The 20,209-nt window shown below is 41.8% G+C and overlaps 1 protein-coding gene across 4 annotated transcripts in view; it reads right to left on the reverse strand.

Moving 5' to 3' along the window:
* Positions 1-20,209, reverse strand: part of CACNA2D2 (calcium voltage-gated channel auxiliary subunit alpha2delta 2) — a 529,531-nt gene that overhangs the window by 237,103 nt on the left and 272,219 nt on the right. For all 4 annotated transcript variants that reach the window (XM_080996409.1, XM_080996408.1, XM_080996407.1 and 1 more), the window contains one exon: positions 2,608-2,667. In XM_080996409.1, coding sequence (XP_080852535.1) covers positions 2,608-2,667 — 60 coding nt within the window. The remainder of the gene's footprint in view (positions 1-2,607; positions 2,668-20,209) is intronic.

A 20,209-nucleotide genomic window follows, 5' to 3' on the forward strand; every position in this document is an offset into this window, starting at 1 on the left:
GTGGGTTGCACATTGCCATTCAGTGTGTGTTTCACCCCTTTGTCTTTTCACAAATGATGCTCTGGTTGACTCTCAGGTCTCGAACTCACTCAGGTGTAAAGTTATAACCACAGACTTTAGCAGTGCTCAGAGTGCTTGCCCTTTGATCCTTTAAAGAAGTAAAAGGAATGTCAAGTTACCTCTATAAAAAATAATCCATCTCACTGGAGCAAGCAGAATGGCAAGCTGTGGAACGTGCCCTTTGCTTTGGGAGAACTATTGTTTTGGCAAGGGGGTGGGACTCAGCATTTCAATGTTGTTGTTTTTAGTGAACTTCACTGCAGGGAGCTTTTTGCTCCCCACAACCACCATCCCATTCTTCTAAATAAGTTTACCAGAATATGGATTCCTTTTATTAAGAGACAGCAAAAGGAAAAGCATTATATCCTTTCACTGACAGCAGGTTTGGATGTTGATTCTGGTGACAAAGGTCTCATTTATATTAGGAGAGGAAGCTGAAAAAGGTGGAAAGGGATCCCGAGCTTTATCAAGCCTAACCTCCTTAAGGCTCTCTCATCGCCTGTCCCACGAGATTACCCTACATATTCTGCATAACACTGTGCTATAAGCAGAGAAGAAGAATGAAGACAGCATCTAGTGGGGACACTCTGATGCCCCCCGAAGCAGAGAACTGCTCTCCTGTAGCATCTATCAGCTAGAATATGAAACCAGACAGAAGAAGAAGAAGAAGAGTTTGGATTTGATATCCCGCTTTATCACTACCTGAAGCGGCTAACATTCTCCTTTCCCTTCCTCCCCCACAACAAACACTCCGTGAGGTGAGTGGGGCTGAGAGACTTCAGAGAAGTGTGACTAGCCCAAGGTCACCCAGCAGCTGCAGGTGGAGGAGCGGGGAAGTGAACCCAGTTCACCAGATTACGAGACTACCGCTCTTAACCACTACACTACACCACACAGGCTCTTTAAGAAACTTCTTTGCCCTAATGCTATCTCTGAAAGGAAGGGAGTTTTCCCTCTCTTTTGTCTTCCTGTAACAATTTAAATGCATTTCCGAGCAGAATGCCACGGTTTCTTGCTGAGCTTTAGCGCCGCCATAATTACAAAGTCAAATGCAATCATTAAAACAGCAACATTTGCTTGTCACCATCTTAGATTGCTCTTCACCTCCTCCTGAACAAACTCCAACTGGAATGAGTTGCATCAAATATTATTAAAATGTGAATGCCATTGTATTCTCATATGCGAGAACCCAACCCCCCCCCCAAACAACTGGACTGAGCAAACCCTTGCCTGTAGGGCCACCTCTTAGCACATCATGCCTCTTGTGCTATTAAGATGACACGTTCGTAACAGAGTTCTCCACAGCAACTCAAAAACAAAGCTTTTAACTGTTAGTTTTTACCTCCATCTCCTGCTGTCTGCCTCGTCTTATAACCTGCACATGCAGATAGAGGCAATACTAAAAGTGAGCTCAAAATGACTGAATTCACTTTCATTTTGGCCGGCCAGCACAGGGAGACTAACAAGCAAATAGGAGGGCACCTGCAAATACAGAGCTTTCTGGAAAACCAAGGAGCTGGAAAGGAGAAGGAGTGATGGGGCAGAGGAAGAAAAAGGAAGTGGAAAATAGAGAGAATGAAGACACAATGGCTTTATGAAGTATTCTGAGAATGAGAAGCAGAGGGGAAAAGATTTATTTTAAGGGCCTCATTGTATTCAAGAATTTATTTTAATTTGTGGTTTTTTTTAATGATATTTATTGAATTTTTTTTTAATTACACACAAAAAAAAGACAAGACAGGAAAAAAAAAATAAAACCATCATTCTCAAATTCTCCACTTTCAATACCTTCTTTCTTTGACCTCCTCCTCCTCCCTTTTCTTGTATCCTGATTAATAATAATCACAGCAAATCCTTTCCATAATTCATAGTATTCTGTCATTACATTACCTTAATCTATTTTCATCTTATCTTATAAAAAAAAACCTTAAAGTTTAAAACTTAAATCTTATTTTTACCAACTTCTCCTAGCCATAACATTCTTACCAAATTCTTTAGACATTTTTACAAGAGCCAAGTAATTTCATTTCAACATTTTTCTAGCATTCATCAATTTTATAGAACAATCCTAATGATAAAAAAAAAGAAATAAACAATCCAATCTTCATCTAATTTGGTCACTTAATATTTATATTGACCTACAATGAATTTCAAAAGGCACATTGATAGAGCCATACCCACCTCTAAGGTGCCTGAAATGTAATACGAACCCTGCTGTAAACATAGTGAGAGAAGACCTGTGAACTGCAGAGCAGCAGCTGGAATGTGAAGGCCTTTCTTTTACCAGACATATGCATTTATAGAAGCACTTACATCAGTCGTGCTTATTTTATGTTGGACACACAAACAAACACCCATTGCATCTGGGTTTCAAAAAAGTTCACTTGCAAGAAGGGGTTTGACAGCACATGTAACACTGGTGTGTGTGTGTGTGTGTGTGTGTGTGTGTGTGTGTGTGACACAGACAAAGAGTCAGGCAGGGTGTGTGGTGTGGTGTGTGTGTGTTCAGTCCTTGATATGATTAGAGGCCACAACAAAGAGGTTTACCTTGATGTTGTCTTGCCAACGATGGGCTTTCTGAAATTTCTCAGCCGCATCAGCCAGTCTCTGAAAATGGAAAAGAGAGAGAGAGGGTAAGTCCACAGAGAGGTAATGTGAACTGCAATAATGAAAGAGGAGTTATTTTAATGCTGTTCTAGCACATATGGAACCAGCTACATCGTTCCTGGGGCTTACAAGGTAACAAAACATTTTCAGCACCCTTACTAAAGCAGTTCTTGTTATGAAAAGAGATTAATTAAAGGTTTATGGGTTCCCATGACCATCTTCTGTATGCAAATCTGATCTTGTTTAATTAAAGGAGCAAACCTGTGAGAAGCCTTGTGCTTCAAAGTCTTTTATGAGGTGAATTTACTTTCCTTCATAAGGGAGGTTGGCTTCCATTGGCATTTGTGGGCAAAAACGGGCTGCAATCTGTGATGATGTTGAAGTTAGGGCAAAATCTATCCTTTGTCCCAAATGCTAGAGCTGCTCATGGGATCTAGGATTTGCCTTCACCTCAGTAATGCCTGCAATGGAAGCAATTTCATTTCTCCCACATTTAAGTTAATTTGGTTAGTTAGTTAATTGAATCCATGCATCGCTTCCCACCACCAAGAAGGTCTGAGTGACTCACAAAAGATAAAATGGGGGGGGGGGGATACAATCTATAGAATAATTCAAGCTGCCTGTAGTTTAGGAATGACCCTAATTTGCTCCTATCTCAAATGTGTTCTTGCCTATAGAAGTCAATGCAAACCATTTCGTTCCCTGGGAGAAACAGAGTATTAGTCAAGTCAGGTTTCTGCAAATACTATACTTCAAGTGGTTCACAACAGATACATTAGCAATAGTAATCCTATCCAGGCATTTATTCACACACACGGGGCTGGGTTCAAGTAGCCGATTCTGTTACTGGAAGGTAGCACAATGACTCCTATTGGCACTACAAAGCTTTCCTCTCACTCTCCCCCCTGATTTCCCTTCCAGGGGGTTGGGCAGGGGAAGCCCCAGAACTGTGCATGGGAGCCAGGTTCTGCTTGCATGCTTCTCACAGGCATCGGTGAAAATGAGATGCTAGATTAGAGAGGTCTGGTCAAGCAAGCTCTTTTTACGTTCTCATGAGGTTGCTCCATCAGGGAAGCAGAAACACCTCTGCTCAGCCGCCAGACACTGACTGCTGGTGAAAGTGAAATCAAAACCACCAGAATGCCTATATTACGCAAATCAACTTGAAAAAACACATAAACGTAATAGGCTGTATAATAGCAATTGTAACGTTATTTACTAGAAACTACTTCTCAAAATTAGATACAGCTTCTCATAACTTCAAAATCAACATCATGACATAACATATTAAAATGTAGCTTATTCAGTTAACCACCAAATCCAGTATGTACAAAATGCAATTCCTATTTTGTCAGTCCCGTAGTACATTCATTTCTATTTTCTTCATCTTCTCTTGTATTTTTCTACCTGATGTATTCCTTAGAAGAGTACCATGAAATAGTCTTGTAAGTGTCTAATGAGGATGATAAGGTTGGTAGACATAAGAAACTGGCACTGGTAGATGCTAGCACAGGTAGACAAAGACAAGGATTCCTGGATATTCCCGTTTTGCCCCAACTGAGAATCTATCATGAATAAGATCCATGTAGCTGTTATATACAGTAACGAACCATGCACAGCTGATGAAGCCCATTGGGACGAAACATCCTCATTAGACATTTATCAGACTATTTCATGGTACTCTTCTAAGGAATAGGTCAGATAGAAAAATACAAGAGGAGATGAATTAGAAATGAATACTACAGGACTGACAAAACAGAATCACATTTTGTACATACTGGACTTGGTGGTTAACTGAATAAGCTGGTGAAAGTGGGCATGTGAAGGTATGAATGGGGCTAGCCAGCAAGGTATCAAACCATACTCACACATTGTTTTCATGAGTGAAAAAGGAATGCAGAATAGGGCTAATATTATTCCCAGGAATGTACTGCAAATGTGCACCATCTAGAGGAGGAGAAGCTAAAGCATACCAGATGTTCTTTGTTTCCAAAGAACTGAGCTGATACCTGTTGGTATAATTCTGATGTGCACATTTGTCTCCAAAGTGACCTGCTGATGTGACAGTTTCTTAGCAGCAGCATCAAACAGTATTCCAGGCTAAGTAGGGGTAGGAGGTTCTCTGATCTGCCAGGCTGCCAACTTGAGGTTGGTGGCAGCAAAGACAAGCGACATGTGGCTCACTCACCAGTTGCAAGCAATGATCAGAGGGAAGGCCTGTACCTCCTTAGTTTATAATGAAGCATGGTGGAATATACCCACACATACCATGGCTGTGTTCACATGTAACACTACAATAGAGCTGTATGCTGTATAGGGCTGTTGAAAATCTCTACACTATTTTCGAAGAAAATGAGTGGTGGTGGTGGTGGTGAACCATATAACCAATTTTAACCATGGGGAAGGTGAAATTTTCCAACAAGTTTCTTGGGAGTGGGCTCATCATTAGTATTGGCAGTAGCAGCCCCCCCAAAGGTTTTGTGTTCTTTTGGCTGCTTCTGTAAATGGCAGAAGCAGTAATTGTATTGGCCACTGTTCTGCATTCCCCACTATGCTTTAAGCCTAATGCTCTTCTAGGACACTGTGCTGCATTTCAGAGAGCAAGGAATGGCAGTAGGTGGAGAAAATTTTGCCAAGTGGAATTCTTATTCTGGTAGGGTTTTAAAAAAGAAAGTATTTTTGGGGAGTGGGGAGACGTATCCAGAGAAATTTCACAGCTTAGGTTATCTTAGCATAGGCTACTTGACCAGCATTTAGTTCTGCTTTCACACTATCTTGTCTTGTGTTCTATGAACCACGGGTCATGGTTCAGTATTTTAAAAAGCAACAAGCCAACTTCAAACCATGGGCAATGAAGCTGGCTTGTTTAACTAATCACAATTTGTTTTATACCACTATCTCTAGTTTGTATGACATGACAGTGCTGGTGAAGTCCTTCTCCCAGCTGCCTGGGAGCAAGAGAGTAAAGTCAGGTTCATTCCCGCTAGTGCACATCATGTTAAACCATGGTTTGGCATTACTTGCAAACTGAGCTTCTGTCTATTGCAGAGGTGGAATAACATTCTTGCCAGCCTGAAGGCTCACAGTGATTTTTGCAGAATTTACAGTGCTATCAATTGCTGAGCAGATTTCATTGCTTAGCAGGAAGTTATAGGACACCCATGTAGCTAGAACCAAGCCAACATGCTGAGTTATTGGTGAAAATAAAAGTCTTTGTCTACAGAGGATCACTCATTCTAATTTGGTGGTTACAGGATTTACCAGAGTGGTGATTTTTGTCTGAGGCCTATTTACTTTCCCTTCACTTTGACAGATTATTTTTACACTGCCAATTCAATCTCCGAGGAAAGCCAGTGTACGTATGCATAGCATCCAACCAGTCGCAATGCGCCAGCCATTCCTGTGAAGCTGTGAAGGGGCTGAGGAATCAGGTAAGATATCTGAACAAGCTCTTCCTTTAATTACAGGCTGCAGCAAGAACCTCCAGGCTGAGATAGCATTTAAAGACAGCCTGACAAGATCTAATCAAGCGGGATGTTAAATGCAGATGCAAGAGCCATCTTCTTTGCTTAAAATGTATGAGATTTAAAAAGGGGGCAAAAGGGAGGGAGGGAAGGAAAGAAAAACCCGAAGTGATTTTGTAGAGTTTGCCGTTGAAGTGATTGCAGAAGCATGCCTCATTACTTAGCAGGAAGCCATGGGGCAGGATTTCAACACTGTCAAGAGCAGAGCATCATCTGTCCGCCAAGCCTCATCATCCCAGCCCCTTTGGCCATCAGGAGCTTAAAAGGGCAGGAGGCTCAAAAGTTCTTCAAGGAGGTTAGGGACAATAAATGGTTCTCCTCCCAGGGATGCAGCACTCTTCTCCTATGGCTTTATTTATTTAATGCCTATTTCCAAAATATACAGGAGTCAGCTGACAATTAGTGATGAAAACAGTTCCATCGCAATCAGATAAGAAAACACAAACAAAACCTGGGTTTGCTTCAAAGCAGCTAATGCCATGGGAAATATGTGTGTTGTTTTATTTATCTTTCAAACAGAAAGTTCAAATATCCAAGGCCTGGGCAAGATGTTTTGTGCCTGACAGCAGCTATTCCAATGAACGCTCATGGGGGAAAAAATAATCAGCACTTACTCTTTAAAAACTCTTGTTGAAAGGTTTCTGGGGTGTGAGAGATGCCTTCCAAGAAAGATGGGGATTGTTTCCAGGACAGCACCCTTCCAGCTTTTCCACTCTCCCCAGCCCTTTGCCAAGCTCTTGAGAGTTACATGAGAAGTGCTTTCATCTGCTCAATTGTTGCCATGATATTCCCTACCCCTCCCACAGTTGCAAACATTTGGTTCTCTAGTTTGTGTTGCAAAGGAAGAAACACGATATATTATTGGTGGAAGTGCATCTGAACAGAGAGGTACAAAGCTTGGAGATACTCCTTTATCCAATGCCATCAGTGGAGGCGCTCAGGTGGCCTTAGTGGTATGAACTGCTTGTTTCCAGGACCAGGATAGTCTGATTTCAGTAACCCATGGTACCATAACCTAATGTTTGAACTATTCCAGTGTACTCTGTATGGGGCTACCCTTGAAGCAGTGGCGTAGCGTGGGTTGTCAGCACCCGGGGCAAGGCAAGTAATTTGCGCCCCCTAACCCGTGGATTTGCTAAAGCTTTACAGAGCTGTGTGAAATGCATCAGAATCTTTCTTTGCCACCCAAACACAGACAATTTATTTTAATTCTCTCCAAGTACTGCCATTTTGTCGTCTGTTGCTCAGCTGAATGCAAATGTATATGGAAGCGTTTCAGAGGCAGCCTATGGCAGATAGGAAAGTTTCCCACAATCCCGTGCCCAACAGCTCAACAAAATAAAAGCTGGGAAGTGGGGGATAAAGAAATTAAAGTGCAGAGAATTGATTTGTATAATGAAATTGCTGAGAAGTAGCAGTGGTTGGGGTTTGTTTTCTTTCTTATTTTTATTAAGCCAATAGGTGTGAATATACAGAGGCCAGAGACTTCCAGGGGGATCAATTTTGCACCAGCAAGTAAATTAAAAACAGAAAGCAAACTAAATGACAGCCCCCTTCTGGCACTAGTCAGTCTTTGCTTCAGTTCAGGAAGGGGAATGCTGCCAGGTAAGGAGAATAATTGCAACTGTGCTTATGGAGCCAGCCTTGACCTGGGAGGGTTCAGGTGTCAATCAGGAGGGCAAAACCATTTGTCACAGGGATGTAGATTAGGGAAGAAGAACATGAAAGCATTGTTTACTTTACTGCCCATTTTGTACAGCCTAAGGGTGGAAGGGAATGTGGGTGGCTGCAGGGTTAGATCTTTATTTTGTCCAGCACTTATTACAATTCAGTATTAAAATTATACATGCGTGCACACACATCATTCATTTCAGTTTCTCCAATGTGCTGAATTCTTCACAGCATAAAGAAGGGTTTAAGAGATGCAGTAGTAGCTGCTTTTTGCTTTTGGTGTCCCCTCACCCACCCAACAGTCTCTTATTTAAGTTCCATAGCATGTTTCTAATTGCAGGGCCTGGTTTTAGCATCAGCACGTATTTCTCACCGATACCACATAGGAGCATGTCTGAATTTGATTACAGTGGTACCTCAGGTTACAGACGCTTCAGGTTACAGACTCCACTAACGCAGAAATAGTACCTTCGCTTCAGAATGAGAACAGAAATCGCACGGTGGTGGCGCGGTGGCAGCGGGAGGCCCCATTACCTAAAGTAGTACCTCAGGTTAAGAACAGTTTCAGGTTAAGAACGGACCTCCAGAACAAATCAAGTTCTTAACCAGAGGTACCACTGTATTGTTTTCTTAAATAGGACTAAAGAATAACAAGGACTGTATTTCTCATGAATATCCTGTTCCCTGCCCTTAGCTCAGGGCAGGAATCTGCACGAAGTATAATCACAAGTGCGTTTCACGGCAAACCTTACAAAAACTGGGAATATCTTGCTTACACAGACACACACACACAGACACACAGACACACACATGCTATGGCATAAATATCTCGCACAGTGCTTATCCAGAGCTCTATGGCTAATCCAGACAATGAGCAGGAAAATAGCTGTGACTCTACTAAGATAAACACTTTTCAAGGAACCTATTTAACACATTACTGCATCAGACCTCCCTGAAATCCATCAAGGCAACATTTATTGCAGGCTTTGAACACAGTAGGCACCCTGACTGCTAGCAATGACAAAAAAAGCACACACAATTCTAACATAAACAAAATGTATTCATTTATTTACTTTAATATCTCACCTATTACACAGACTCCACACAATTTGTGACCAACAAAACCAAATGTGCCCTACTAACCTTATTGTGATCTGTCAAATACTGTTTTTCCAGTGCTAAGTAGGGGTTTACCGAGTATCTGACATAGGTGGGGTTGTTTTTGGCTTGGTGGATTAAGCTGTGCAGATATGCTCTGGGCAATTCCTCTCTCTGGACAGGACAGCTTGCCCACACATCAACCCTACCTCCTTCTACCCATGCAATCGAGACCACAGTGTACACCACAGCCAGCAAAGTGGTGCGTCGTACTGTAGAAAGGTTCTTGCACAATAGTAACATAAGACAATCCATTTCCTGATTCCCAACTGATCAGTCAGAGCCTCTGTATGAGCAAAATTATCCACGGTGCCACCCAAAAGGAATATTTTGGAGATGAATCTTACTGATAAATTTTATTTCATTATATTTATATTCTGGTCCCCCCCCCCACCCATCATGTAATTCAAGGTGACATAATGTGGTTGCAGGAGATCTCACATGTAGGCAGTAATCAGACCCACACCTAAATAGGGTCAAGAAGAGTGACTGCCTCTTGCGCCTTCAAGGGCGCCTTTAATGGGGGTGGGAAATGACAACCTGTCTATATTTGTCAAATGATTAACCAACACGACTGGCTGTCTCTCCAGAGATGTACCACCATCTTTTAAAGGGACAGAGGTTCCTGGGACTAAGCAGCTTGCGAATAAAGTCTGCACATAGCAAAGTTCATTTTTAGACTTTTCCCCACAGAGGAAAGCCACCTATGGTTCCCTCCCATGAGGGAAATTTTATTCAGATATAATAACAGAGCCATGCAAGGCAAACAAAAAAAAGTAATCATAACTGCCATGAATTAACAATTAACACTAGATATGAGGGTAGCTATAAAATTACTGTTGAATTAGTAATTGATAGTGTTAATAAGCAAAATAGTTTACAGTCAGCTGAAAATGGTGGTTTTTAGTGTGTTTTGTTGTTTTTTAAAAACACTTTTCTGTACTGAGTGCTTGTAAGTAATACTAGATATGTTGGGGTATTTTTTTTTACTGCTTTACTTTTCAATTTTCTTGATTATGTTTTTACATTTTTATTTGCTGATTTTACTTTTGTAAGCCACTTTGAATTATTTTTTCTAAGCAATTACTAAACAAAGTAAATAATGGGTAATAAATAGTGGTATGGGTGCCAGCTGAGTTCAGTGCTACTGAATTCAGGACTCTTTGGGAACTGATCTATATTGACACCAATTCAAGTTATTAAGAATCTTGTCATGCTCTGGCATGACCAAGAGACAAAAACCAGGGCAGCATCTGGCTTAATACTTACTGGCTCCTCTGGAGTTATATGTACCATAAAGTAAGTGAGCATAAGTCAAGACATTTAGGAGTGGGGCAAAACCACCTTCTCTCTCTTTCTCTAGACACTGGCTTAATCATAGGCAAGCAGCCACCTTAGCTCCCACACCAATCTCCATGAACATCATTCTTCCCACATAATTGGTTTCCTGGCATAATTCACCCCAAGCCATCCTTTCCATGCCTACATCATGCAATTATTCTCCTAGAGAAGCCCACTTCTCACTGTCAGCCTGATTAAAGCTGTGACAAATATGCCCCTCCCACGTTTGTGGGGCCATTCATCCCAGGTGGAGGGGAAGGGAATAATTCAATGACTACTGGGGGCAGTCACATTTCAAGAATTTCAATCTTACCTAAAATACTAGGTAGCCGATGGGGAACGATGGGTTCCTAAGGTAACCCTGGGAACAATGCTACTCCATGATGTAGTAGCATTTTCGCAGGATTCTTTGTCCAAGCAATGAGGCTGGAGCAGCCAAGATTCTGCCGAAAGTGGCAGCAAGGCTTTTTATTGTTTTTTAAAAAGCCCGGGGTGGGGTGAGGTGCTAGAGAATGGAGGGGGGGGATCCTTGGTCACATTTAAAGATAATTCTTCTAAGACTAATCCATTGTTGGAAGGCTGTTTTTGCCACGCCACACTCCCGATTTATTAAATAATACTTCAGCCTAGCACTCTTGTGTGAGCTGAACAGTCAGGATAGCTCAATGGGCAAAAATAAGCTAAGGACGCTATAACTCTCACATCCCCTACATATAAAGTGCACTTAATTCTTATCAAGGAAAAAGAAATGCATATTTCATCTTCAAATGTGAGTTACAGAGGTTTTTTTTTGTTGTTTAATGACTTTATTTTGCTATTTTAGTATCCAAAGTATCTTTTTCTTCCAGAGCTACTGTTAAGCTGGGAAAATATTAGTTAATATATTATCAATTGACAGCAAATTTGGGGGCAATAAGTACTTATGCTTTCTGGGAAAATAATGTTGTCTACAGCAAGCGGTATAATTGGAAAAAAAGCATCTAACTATTGATTTGTGGGCCAAATGTGTATGCATTACAGTTGTGCAAAGGCTTTAGCTGTTGTATTTCTAGTGTCTGCAGGTGTTTGTATTTTCTTATGGATTTTTCGAGGCAGAGGAATCGCGTGCTCTGTTGTGCAATTATAGAGGGAGAAGATCGGGACTTCTGTTACAGTTCCTCACCAACTACTGTTGGTGAAACAGGAGTACTAGTGGGGCCTGCGACAAAAAACGTCGCAGTGTATCATCGCAACCTAAGAGTGGGCTGCTGTTCAGGGTTTCAGCCAGACATTACTTCTAAGCAGGTCATTCCCCTCTCCAACCTGCCTCTTTTCTTTTCCAACTGATGCTCACATTCTACAGCCCCGGGATTGTTGTTGTTTCTTGGGGTGGTAGTACTGGGAACTGCTTTGGATTTCTAGTTTTTGTGTGTATACTTCTGCCGTGACCAAAGCATTTGGCCTTCACTGTTACATGGTTGTAGACCAGGATTTTAAGGCATGCAGGGAGCCTCCTCAAGTATGCAAGGCTCAATGCTTCAGAAGTTTGTCCACCAACTTATGGAGGAGACGAAGAAGGCAATGGACATGAAGCTTAGTATACTCAGGTTTAACATAATACAAGAGCAAGAAGAACATATATTCAAAGAAGAGTGGAAAATATTTATTGGGCATATGGAAAATGATTGTACACAGCTCAAAACGCTGGCAGCATTAATATAAATTCAACAGTGTAATTAATGTTTGAGGGATGTAAAAGTGGAAACTGACTAAATGGTTGTGGCAAAATATGCAGGAATGAAAGATAAATTGAACCATGGAAAGAGGAGGAGGTAAGTCATTGGATACCTAACAGTATGTAAAATGTTTATTTTAAGATGTGAAATTTAATAAAAGCTATTATAAACAATAATAATTTGGTTCGCCTTGGTTAGCAGCCTCTTGTTCTCAATCTTACAGGTACTCCTGACAAGAACTAAAGCTACATGATTTCAGAAATTATTTAAGCATTCTTTTGATTAACTAGAGTAAACTCTAAAAATAAACAGATGCGCTTTCCCAGTCATTCCCTTGAGATATAGCTGAGAAGACACTTAACATTTCCCATGGTGTGAAACAAATTAATTTGCAATGAAATTGTACCTGCTGCTTTAAAAGAACTTATACTTCAGAACTTTATATTTGCAGGGGGCTGGGCTGAACATCTGGCTCACAAGCTGCTTACGTTTTGTCTGGCCACATTTTGTGACCAGTTGGTCTTTGAAGTGGGTAGGCACCTTTCTAGTGTGATAGAAAACCCCCTCAAATATAGCGCATTCAAAAATAGTGGTGCATAAACCATGGGATTTCCTCAGCAGACTGAATGAAGCAATGAATGAAGCAAGCCTGGGGACTTGAAATGGAGGTCACAGGTATTTGAACATGAGCCTCCCACCGACTTGAGCTTCCATGTTCAAATGTTTGCAAGCATGATCAAGGAGGAGAGGGAGCTCTGATTGTCTCATTCCTGCAAGTGCTACCACCTGCCTCCTCTTTCCCATAGTAGAGAATGTTCCTCCTTCACCTTGTCCCCAAGGATCTATCACAGGCTTCCTCAACCTCGGCCCTCCAGATGTTTAGAGAATACAATTCCCATCATACCTGACCACTGGTCCGCTAGCTAGGGATCATGGGAGTTGTAGGCCAAAAACAGCTGGATGGCAGAGTTTGAGGAAGCCTGAACTAGCAGCTCAACTGAGGCAGTTCATGAGAAGGCAGTGGTAGGTGTTCCTCAGACTCCAGTGCAGCACATTTCCCCGCAGAGGTGGGACTGCAACTTCCAGTCGCAGAATCCTCAGCAGGAAGGTGATGCTACTGAGAAGTAATCACTACTGAGAAGGCACATGCACACTGTCTCCCCAGAAACTACCTCTTTTATCCTATTCTCATCTTCATATCCAGGGTCACTGAACATTAGAATGGAGCAGGACAGGATGGAGCCATAACACAAGACAGAGCCATGTTCTCTCAGCTTAGCACAAGGGTGGCTAAACTTTTCCAGGCCAAGGGTAGCATGATTAACCCTCCAGGAGCTCCTTATTAAGTATGAAGTGGTCAGTTCAAAAATTGTTTAAGGAAAACCTTCAGGGTTTTTTTGTAACACACACATACACACACACGTACGTTTAGAAATGACAATTTGGAGGCGAGAGAGAGGGACCACAAAGAAACCTTTCGGGGGATGGATGAAACTCATGGGCCATGAGTTAGCTGCTCATGGCTTGGCATATTTTCAGCATATTCACATTCTACTGAATGTCACTGGATCACAGACTTGTAAAGTTTGAAGGTACTACTAGGGTCATCCAGTTCAATTCCCTGCAATGCAGGAATCTTTCACCAAACATTGGCCACAAATCATGACACTAAGATTAGGAGTCTCATGTTTTACCAACTGAGCTATCCTTTGGTAATCTGTAGCAGTTAAGGACAGGGACTAGGGGCAGATAAATTTATCAACTTTAATTTTTCTGTTATGCATTTTTTCAAACTTAAATTCAGTTTCCCACATTTCTACATCAGCTTGCAATTTACTTTGCACCTCCAAGCACATTCCTTTTAAAACACATTTTTGTATGTAATATTTGCAAGCAATTTCCCCAACTATAATTCATTTTTTCTACATTAATTTCACTAATATATGTATTTTTCAGATACTTTCCCCTAATACATTTCACACACGTTTTTGGGTTGAGGAACTTTATCACACAATTCAGAGAAGTGCAAATTTCAAAGGATAGCTGTGTTCTTTGTGTATTGGTTCAGCAAGTGCAAATTAGGTTGGCTCACATTAAAACGCCAACTGAAAGAATTTCTCCCACAACCTGAATTTTCTCCCATCGCTTATCCTTCCCTAGCTTTCAACCTCTCTCAATGATTTAACATGGAGTTGCTGTATTCTTTGTTATCTGTCATATTGTCCTGCCATGTACATTTCTTACATTCATGGAAGATGTGTAAATATGCATTATTGCTTTCCTTTCATGAACAGAAAAAAGATCATGAAATGGAATATTTTAATATGGGGGATTTATTGCATGTAAATACATAGGCTTGGATTCTAAGGTATCCTCTATTCACATGGAGCAGGCCTGATTTCTGCCACCTCTTCCTTCCATCTGCAGCTCACCCTACCATTGCGCCACTCCTGGTCAACCTCATTAAGATTCCAAGACTATGTGTACGCCTGGGTTAAAGTTACAATAGCAGGAGAAGGAAAAAATGTGTGAAGACTATGGGCAGCTATGTAACAAGCACATATTCAAGAAGCATGCAATTTCTGGTCAAAGATGCAAGACATGCAGATTCCAACCCCTTCGCCATTACATTTTTACTTCTCATTAAGCTGTTAAAGTGGGGTGGGGAAATAAGTCTTAAGTAAGGATAATAGGGAAGAGCAGCCGGCTGGTTCTTTACTGTTTAAGTGCTTGAGATCCAATCTCTTCTGTTATGGAATAATAAGGAAGGGGCTGAACAGAAGACTGCAGGAAGGAAGTGATTTGAATAGAGTTTTGTTTATTTATTCATTCAGTTTTAATCCTGCCCTTCTTTCATTGCATTGATCTTAGCGCCGGCTACATCTTAACATGTTATTAAAGCGAAAGAATAGAATAGCTCTCATAATTAAGACATCAAACTCAATATCCACAATAGCTTTGAAAGGGGTTGTTTGGGACTGGATAGTGGTTGTTACAAATCTCTGGGTCCAGGGAGGGCTTCTTGAGTGGCTGGGATAACAAGGTTGAGCATGCCCAGGTCATTTACTGAGGAATTAAGATAGTCCATGGTTAAATTCAGAGCAGCTATAAAGTCTGTTCCGAGTCTCTGCCAGCCCTCACCTCCACTGATCCTTCCCAATGCTCAGTTACATTGTACATTTCATCTACTCTTCTGCCATACCATTCATTTGCAATATCATAGTCTAGCCTTAACAGCATAATTCTTTAGCAAAGCTTTAGCAATGTGGTTGTAATGGGTGGTGGGCTTTTAATAATCCAATCCCAATAGGACTAGAACGAGATGGCCCAGTTCAGATTTGCCAGCAATCTGAGCTGCTATGCTCCCTAGCTGCCACTCTTTCCTCTCCCTTTCACTTGGGAGGCAGCAGTTGGTAAACAAGAAGAGGGGAACTGCAGGTGGTGCTTGAGGACAGCCATTCTAATGCCAAATGAATTCATCATGAATAATCTTATCATGATCAATAGGGCCAAAGGATTACTTTTAAGCTCTAACAATGATTAAACCATTACTTTTTAAAGTGTGGCAGATCAATCGGTTCATTTCAAGGTGCACCGCGTGCACAGACTGCAAGATGTACTGGAGCCAGGCAGCCAACCTCATGGCAGAGAAGAAAAGCAGCCCTCCTGCTTCCTTAACCGGAGGTTGACTGCAAGAAGAAAAACGCTGCTCCAGGGCAGCTGTCCTAAAGAAAGGTGTGGTGCAGGGAACTGACTGCATAAAACCAGAACAAAAGAGACTGCAGAATTAAATAGAAACACCTTCAGTAATTTTTGCCAAAGGCAAAAGTGTTCTTTGTTAAAGGGTCTTTGAAGCAAAGACAGATCACTAGTGGGGGAGAAAGGCTGAATTTTATTGAGCAAACTAACTTTAAACAAGGGACGCGGGTGGCGCTGTGGTCTAAACCACAGAGTCTAGGGCTTGCCGATCAGAAGGTCAGCGGTTCAAATCCCCGCAACGGGGTGAACTCCCATTGCTAGGTCCCTGGCTCCTGCCAATCTAGCAGTTCAAAAGCAGGTCAAAGTGCAAGTAGATAACTAGGTACCGTTCTGGCGGGAAGGTAAACAGCGTTTCTGTGCGCGGCTCTGGTTCGCCAGAAGCAGCTTAGTCATGCTGGCCACATGACCCGGAAGCTGTATGCCGGCTCCCTTGGCCAGTAAAGCAAGATGAGCGCCGCAACCCCAGAGTCAGGGGTCCCTTTTCCTTTACCTAACTTTAAACACATACACACACACCCCACCCAGGTTCAAATAACAGTTCCTGCTTTGCACAAGGATGCACAAATAATACACAAACCTTCATGCAGAATAACTAAACAACCAACAACCCCTCTTCATAAAGATACAAAGCCCACAAAGCATACAATACCAGACAGCCACCTAAATCTCTCCTTCCAGTTGCAGGGAGCCCCATAGGTCGCAGGAAAGTGGATCTCAGCCTGGCCAATTTTTGCAGCACCTACAGCAACATAGGTGCATCAAAGCTCCCCTGGCCTTCCTGGCTGAAGCTCTATGGTTTTTAGCTGCTCCAGGGATGAGGCTAAATGGCCCAGCTATTTCCACCTGGCTTGATTGTTACTACCCGCACCTGGCCTGCGGCTCCCATGAGTCATTTCCAAGAACAGTAGTGCTCCTGCAAGCTCTACTGTCAGTATTAAATGAAGGGTTAATTGCACAAGCCCACCTACACCTTCTCAATTACAATTCTTCCACATTTCCACTACAGGTAATATGCAGAGTTCAATTTTAAAGGAATACAGAAATTTTGGGGAGTGTACAGGAATCTAGTTAATCACTTGACTGTCCTAGTTGGGAGCACCCAAAGCGTATTGCAAGAGGTACATGAATCTACTTCACCTATTCCTCCTAGGTTCTTATCTAGTACCAACGATATGCTATGCACTGCATGGATCAGCCAAGACCCATACTTTACTGTCATACTTTCAGGAGGAGAGGAAAATCACCTGCAGCCTCTTTGGAGGAGTGGAAGAATTTACCCTAAACACACGCCTTTTCCTTTCCTGTTGCAATAACATCTCATTCCCAAGGCAGGGGAATCCAGATTTTCTCCTCTTGGGGAAGTTAACATTATCCTACTTTTGGGCACATCATAAAAATACATCCCTAATAACCATATGGCTCTGAATATAAACAGAGCCAGCATGTGCCAGGAGGAAGCAAACACACTGACAAAATATTTGTATGCAGATGCCAACACATTTGCGGGCACATGATATTCATGATAAATACCACCATTTCCTAAGCTTGGTGTGAAAAAAAAACCCCACCACCCCCAAACACATTGAATCCACTAAACAATTTACAGGCTGCACAGGCCAATGGAAGAAAGATCCTCTTCTCATCAAGAAGATTGCTTTGGTTATTGGAAATGTAGGCAGGCCAGCTGATATCTGAAGCCAGTGCTTTTATGCCACTTTACATTTGCCCTTTTGCCATTGTTTTAATTCTGTTTTACTATTTTATCATGCTCTTTGTACGCTCCTTTGAAATATATGTATTCAAGGACATGGTCTAAATACATTAAATAAATAAATGCAAACTTTGGCAATAAATGCTGCATTAAGCGGTGATCTGGTTCAAATTTGCATATATATAGTCAATGTGGTATGCCACTTTGAGTTTGAATTCAGGGGGATAAGTGCTTTATATACTCCATCCTTAGGTTTACTATTTTTAAAACAAACATTTGTTTCCTCGGGAAAAATAAAAAAGCAATCAGCACATATTTCCCCCAAATAACACGTGAATGCAAGTTGAAACCTTCTCATTAACCTTCATTTAATGGGCTTAAGCGCAATTCACATGTTATGCTTTCCCCACTTTAACTGTCACAATATCCCCTTCTAGCATGGGAGAAGGTACTGTTTGACTGCCCATGCTGCAGAGGAGCGCATGCTACTTTGTGACCTGATTGGTGACAACCTGGCAGTGAGCAATGCCACCTTTCTGTATGACCACACTATAATTTCCTTCACTGTCACTGCTCTCTAATGAAATTAACAAATTGTAGGAAAGCCATGTCAGTATCCACCTCACCTTCTTTTAAACCACCACCACCTCAAGCTTCTGTTTCCTGGTACAGTTAGTGAAGGCTAGAGTAAGGAAACTGCTGATTTAACCATGCCTTTTTCTATGGAAGGGCACGTATATGCCCACAGCATTAGTGCATGGATTAATACTTTAACTAAAAAATAAGCTCATGCAATGTTTCCCAAACTTGGGTCTCTGGCTGTTTTCGGATTACGAGTCCCATCATCCCTGACCACTGGTCTTGCTAGCTCGGGATGATGGGAGTTGCAGTTCAAAACAGTTGGGGACCCAAGTTTGGGGAACCAGGCATGAGACATTAGTGAGATAGACTAAAATGTCCCCATATAGTGTTATAGAATCATAGAGTTGTAGTGTTGGAAGGGATCATGAGGATCATCTAGTCCAACCTCCTGCAATGCAGGAATCTTTTGCCCAACGTGGGGCTTGAACCCACAACCCTGAGATTAAGAGCCCCAACTGATCTATCCCACATGGTCAGGTTTCAGTTTCACTGAAGCCATGGCTATGGTGGTAAAAAACAGCAGCCATATAAAAAATGCCCACAGCCATGGAAAAGAAAGAGGAATTCAGTAAAAGAGCTGCATTTCACTTCTCAATAATGACAAAAGAGCCACATTTTTATGGGGATAAGTTAAAACACTGAAACAACCATTTCTAAAAGTTTACTATTCTATAGAGGAGAAAATAGTGGGTGGAGGGCTAAAGCTATGTTCCCAGGTCACACAGAAGAATACAGGAAGCTTGAAATGCAATTGTAAATCCACGTTCTAGCATGGCTATCAGTTAGTTTATAAACCTGCATATCTATATATCTGTATATATTATAAAACTGCATATCTGCCCTTCACATCTGCAGACCCACAGAATGAGAGAAGCTCAGAAACACATATGGAATTGGCCTTGGAGAACATGTCACACTAGCACTTAGAGGAAAGGAAGGTGGAGATTGAAATGGGCCGCCACTGCTCTTTCCATTCTTACAACAGCTCTTGAGAAGTCAGCTGTTCCCTTGTAAGTCTGACTCACACATTGCTCCTTCTGCATCTTGGATGGTTTGTGTGTGGTGCTTTAATTATCTCTGTGGCAACATACAGGCAAATTGTCATGTCCAGACTTCATGTAGCAAATATATTGATTGCAATGATCAAAGAAAAACCAAGGGGCTATTAGAGGCTTTAAAGAAGGCAAAGCAAAAGAATGAAATATCTGCCAAGTCAGAAAGGACTAAATAGTGTATGCTAATGTGCAACACATTCCATGACCTCCCTCCAGAACTCTACCTCCCTCCTCACCAAGAGCATCCCTGAAGGCTAAGTAGGAGAGATTTAGGGACTGAGAACAACGAATTTACATGAGCCAGCAGATCAGGAAAGGCCAATCACAGACCAGAGGGTGGCCAGTTCTTCAAAGTCAGCAGCCAGCTTAGACAGGCTTGACTGGGGGTGGGGGGACATGCAGCTGGTTACTATATTTTATTTGTCTGCTTTAATATTCTTCTCACACCTTCTTGATTTCATTCATCACTTGGGCAAATCCAGTTTGAGCTTTCTATTCAGAGTTCCAAGTCCAGGATTAAAGAATCTCAGCACTGATTCAGAACTCAGGCTATGACAAATGGAAGAAGCTGAGTTTCTAGAACTAAGACAAACAACAGAGAAGTGAAAGGAGAAGTGAATAAAAGGAGAAATGTCTGTGTGCACCTACATGACAAGATGGTGGGCCTTCACTGCACAGGGCCTGCCACAAACCAGAGTTGGACATGAACAATAACATATTACAAAAGGTACTGTATTTTTCGCTCTATAACACGCACCCGACCATAACACGCACGTAGTTTTTAGAGGAGGAAAATCTGTAGGCATGCCACACGTAGGCATTCCCTTCATAACACGCACAGACATTTCCCCTTACTTTCTAGGAGGAAAAAAGTGAGTGTTATGGTGCAAAAAATACGGTAAGTTATCTCCCCTTGGACCATACGTTGCATTTATTTATCAGGTGGAGTTATGGTATTCCTGCTAT

This window comes from Podarcis pityusensis, assembly GCF_964106645.2.
Source record: "Podarcis pityusensis genome assembly, chromosome: 2".
Lineage (NCBI taxonomy): Eukaryota > Metazoa > Chordata > Lepidosauria > Squamata > Lacertidae > Podarcis > Podarcis pityusensis.